Source organism: Penaeus vannamei, chromosome 20, assembly GCF_042767895.1.
Source record: "Penaeus vannamei isolate JL-2024 chromosome 20, ASM4276789v1, whole genome shotgun sequence".
NCBI lineage: Eukaryota > Metazoa > Arthropoda > Malacostraca > Decapoda > Penaeidae > Penaeus > Penaeus vannamei.
The window spans coordinates 13,728,315-13,733,314 of NC_091568.1; the positions used below are offsets into that span (position 1 = coordinate 13,728,315).

The window sequence follows — 5,000 nt, forward strand, 5'->3', positions numbered from 1 at the left end:
GGTCAGTTTGGACCAGGTCAGGGTGGAGGTCAAGGTCAGGGTTACCCCCAGCCCGGTCCTGGTTCCAGTCCCGGATTCCCTCAGCCGCCTTCACAATCTTATGGTCTCCCCTCAAAGTAACTATACAGAAAACGTGGTACTGAATAGAAAACGGATTTCTGTCATCAAAGACGAAATATTGTCGAAAACGCCATGAAATAAGCCTGAACTAATCTAATCATATTTTATTGTTACATTTTAATAAAAGCAATTCCAAAACATAGCATTTCATTTAAGGACCTGTAGGTATCAAAATCAAAACTAATTTCTGTATTTTCTCTCTACGGCATAAAAAAAATCGGTAAAAAAACATCAACAATGATTCTCTGACAAACACACATAGCTTAATCTCCATGAAAGTTGTCTGTCTGATGGACAAGTAACGGGACAGATTATACTAAAATTAATCTTTGCAAAATTATTGATATGTGTTCTTTTTCAATAACACTTTGCGCACTGTTTTTGTTTATTTTAAAAAAATCGAATCTCAGATAAACCCAATATAAATAGAATTCCACAGTTTCTAACCCATACAAAATCATTAAAGATACAACACATATATATTGTCCTTTCTTTACTAGAAACCTTATTCTATTTGCTATTTTTCTTTAACGTTATTCCGATACACTCCAATCCTTCAATATTATATGTAATATAAAGGTTCTAGCTAAGAGCACCGTTATATTGTAGCTCACATGAGTCATCAAAATCAGCAAAATCAATTAGTTTTAAACACATGTAATTCTTGTTACCTTAGTACTTTCAATACTAATGTTATCAATATTACTTTTTCTTGCTCCCCTTTAATAATCTGCTTGCTCTACTGTTTGGAGAAGCAGAGAATGGAGTGAATACGATAAAGTGCCTGTATATATATATATATATATATATATATATATATATATATATATATATATATATATATATATATATATATATGTCCATACAAATGCATACATACATACAAATATATATATGTGTGTGTGTGTTTGTGTGTGTCTGTATAAATATGTATATATATGAATATATGTATGTATGTATGTATATATGTATACATACATATATATATATATATATATATATATATATATATATATATATATATATGTGTGTGTGTGTGTGTGTGTGTGTGTGTGTGTGTGTGTGTGTGTGTGTGTGTGTGTGTGTGTGTGTGTGGGTGTGTGTGTCTATAAAAAGATATATATATATATATATATATATATATATATATAATAAATATATATACATATATATATATATATATATATGGTAATTTTCTATATTACCTTCGCTTCTCCGATATCGACGATTTTGGTATCGTTGGATTCCTCTCACTGTCCACATTGCAAATATATAGTTTTTATTGCGCGGAAACCCCCCATTAGCGACAAACTTGGCTCCGATAGCAAGGGAGGGCATGGAAGGTTCCAGGGAAAATGCGGGGTTAAATAACACTAATGATATAACCAACTGTGAAAATAACCATGTTTATTCACATGACTTTCCATTGCAGGGGGCTGCCGCCCCCCAACCCCCGCCGAGGAAACAAAACCTCCACCACGTATTCCCGGCAGGCTACAGCGTCACAAAATTATCGTCGATCTGGGAGCGGCGTACATATGACAATTACCTCGTAACATTCCCACTGAATCAGCATACTATCCGCTCAATAAAACCTACATATTTGGATTGTGCAGAGTGAGAGGAATCCAACGATACCAAAATCGTCGATATCGGTGAGGCGAAGGTAATATAGAAAATTACAATATATACATATATATATATGTATATATATATGTATATATATATATATATATATATATATATATATTCGTATGCATGTATACATATCTATCAATATATATATATATATATATATATATATATATATATACTGCATGCATATATGAATCATTAAACAAATGAATATATATATATATATATATATATATATATATATATATATATATATATATATATATATATATATATATATGACACTCTAAACATCATTACCGACTCCCAATACGGATTCAGGAGAAAACATTCGACTGAAACCGCCTTGCTCAAGTTAACAACCAAGATTCAATGGATGAAAATATGTACACTAGGAATATTTTTAGATTTATCTAAAGCGTTCGACACTGTGGATCACTGTACTCTTGGATGAGCTGGAACACTATGGAAAGAGAGGTGTCACTTTTGACTGGTTCGGATTTTACATAACTAACAGGAAACAAGTACAATATCAAAATTGGAAATCCTCATCAACATCAGTTCATTGTGGAGTGTCTCAAGGTTCTATTCTCGGACCTCTTTTATTTTTATTATATATAAATGGCATTACTCGCTCTAGCTATAGTCTGAATTACATTTTATTTGCAGATAGTAATCTTTATGTTAGCAGCATAAATGTCTCTCCATTGGTAACCGAGAACTCATTAAAGTGTCTGATTGGATGATGTCAAACTCACCCTGAATCTTGAGAAAACGCATTACGTTGTGTTTGCACGTAGCAATAAGAGAGTAGCTCACATCCCCCTCTCATAGTTGACAACAAAACTCTGTTACGAGTAGATAAAACTAAATTCCTTGGTGTTATCATAGACAACAATTTAAACTAGAGCTACCATGTAAATCACATATTAATCAAGCTTAACAAACAGTGTGGCATTCTCCATCAAACCCAGACTAAGCTAACTATGGGGACTCAGAAATCAATTTATCATTCCCTTATACACCCTCAATTAACTTACTGTAGCACTGTATGGGCTGGCATCTCATGCTAAATTATGACCTCTCGTCATCGCTCACAAATGTATAATACGTACAATGGCAAAGCTCAAAAAGACTGACCATACAACTACAAATAAGGACCTTCAAATCTTAAAGTATCCCGATATTTCTACTCTTCGGTTTGCTGTATTTGTGTTTAGGTCCCTCCACAATGATGAAGATGATACCTTTCATTTCAGAGTCAGTGCCACTCATTCATTACGCAATAATAAGTTAGAAATTCCCATTATGAGATCGACTCAAAGTGAGGCTTCCATACAGTTCCAAGGTGTAAAAATATGGAGCATCTTACCTCAGTCGATCACTTCCAAAGCTACCGTTGGCAGCTTCAAACGAGCTCTGAGGAGATTCTGGCTATAAACTTATTAATGCTTTTTTCTTTAATATTTATTGTTCTGTTGTGTTTGTGTTTTTGTTTTAATTTACAATTTCTAAAGTGTTCTGCATATACGAATAATTCATGTATAGAATAAGCCATGGCAGACCAAAGTACTAATCATGTGTATTGTTAAACTCCTTTCTCATTTGAACTAATGTATTTTCCTTAGGTGCCTTTTAAGAGGAACATATTCCTCAAAAGGCTCAGCCATTTCTACTGTATCTAATACAAATGTATGTACCACTAATGGCTACATAAATTATTTGAATTTAAATTTGTGTGTATTTATCTATATTTATATCTACATATATATACATATATGTATATATGCATTTATTTATTTATCCACGTATATAGTATATATATATATATATATATATATATAAATATATATATATATATATATATATGTGTGTGTGTGTGTGTGTGTGTGTGTGTGTGTGTGTGTGTGTGTGTGTGTGTGTATATATATATATATATATATATATATATATATATATATATATATATATATATATATATATATGTGTATATTTGTGTGTGTGTGTATGTATATATTAGTATTCATAGAATATATATATATATATATATATATATATATATATATATATATATATATATATATATATATATGTATGTATGTATATATATACATATATATATATACATATATATATATAAATATATAGATATATATATATATATATAATTTATATATATATATATATATATATATATATATATATATATATATAAATATATATATATATATATATATATATATATATATATATATATATATATATATATAAATATACATATACATATATATATATATATATTTATATATATGTATATATATATATATATATATATATATATATATATATATATATATATATATATATATATATATATATATATATATATATATATTCATGTATATTTATGTATGTATATATGTATAAATATGTATGTGTGTGTGTGTGATATTTGTATATATTTATATATAATTACAAATGTGCATAAATGGGTATTTTGATAAAATAAGACAGAGAAAGGGAGATTATATATATATATATATATATATATATATATATATATATATATATATATATATATATATATATATATATATATATATATATATATATATTCACATCGCTATTTCTGAAATACAGTATTCAAATGAGCCTTAAACATACTCAAGAGTTTCACTTTTGTGTTTTATTTGAGAATTGCTTAAGCGGATGGTCTAAATCAGTAAACAGTATTGCAATGATAACAAATAACAAAACAAAATCTAACAAGGAGGCACCGAGATCATGTTGACGAATGGTCTCATAGAACGCCTGGGCCGCATACACTGCAGAAGGAGGAGCAGCTGCGCCTCCGAAAGGTCCGCCGCCGAGGCCCTGAGGGCGGCCACCCTTCCCCCCGCCTACTTGGAGGGCGTCCCGTAGGCCAGGGACGGCTTCGACCCAGCCCCCGAGCCCGAGAATCCTGACCCCTGACCTTGGCCGAACCCTCCGGAGCCTCCGCCCTGGCCTCCGCCCTGACCTCCGTACTGACCGCCTCCTCCCTGTCCTCCTGCTCCCCCGCCTCCGCCTCCTCCTTGTCCCTGGCCATACTGGCCCTGGCCTCCGGCCGTGATCTCGCCCTCGAAGGACACGGTGGGGTGGTAGCCGGCGCCGTCCACGAAGTACTCGACCACCAGGCGCCGTCCGTCGGGAAGCTGCACGTAGTACCTGCGGATGCGGTTTAGTGAGACAGTTTTCATTGCTTT

The 5,000-nt window shown here is 32.1% G+C and overlaps 2 protein-coding genes across 2 annotated transcripts in view; one reads left to right on the plus strand and one right to left on the minus strand.

The window, feature by feature from the left end:
- The window catches only part of LOC138865140 (pro-resilin-like), a 9,390-nt gene extending 7,714 nt beyond the window's left edge, over positions 1 to 1,676 (plus strand). The window contains exons 3-4 of the mRNA XM_070134510.1: positions 1 to 116; positions 1,553 to 1,676. The exon at positions 1 to 116 is cut by the window's left edge and continues 148 nt beyond it. Coding sequence (XP_069990611.1) covers positions 1 to 116; positions 1,553 to 1,676 — 240 coding nt within the window. The remainder of the gene's footprint in view (positions 117 to 1,552) is intronic.
- A 2,861-nt stretch (positions 1,677 to 4,537) lies between these two features.
- The window catches only part of LOC138865141 (uncharacterized), a 1,211-nt gene continuing 748 nt past the window's right edge, over positions 4,538 to 5,000 (minus strand). Inside the window, exon 3 of the mRNA XM_070134511.1 lies at positions 4,538 to 4,962. Within this exon, the coding sequence (XP_069990612.1) occupies positions 4,656 to 4,962 (307 nt within the window). The 3' untranslated portion in view covers positions 4,538 to 4,655. The remainder of the gene's footprint in view (positions 4,963 to 5,000) is intronic.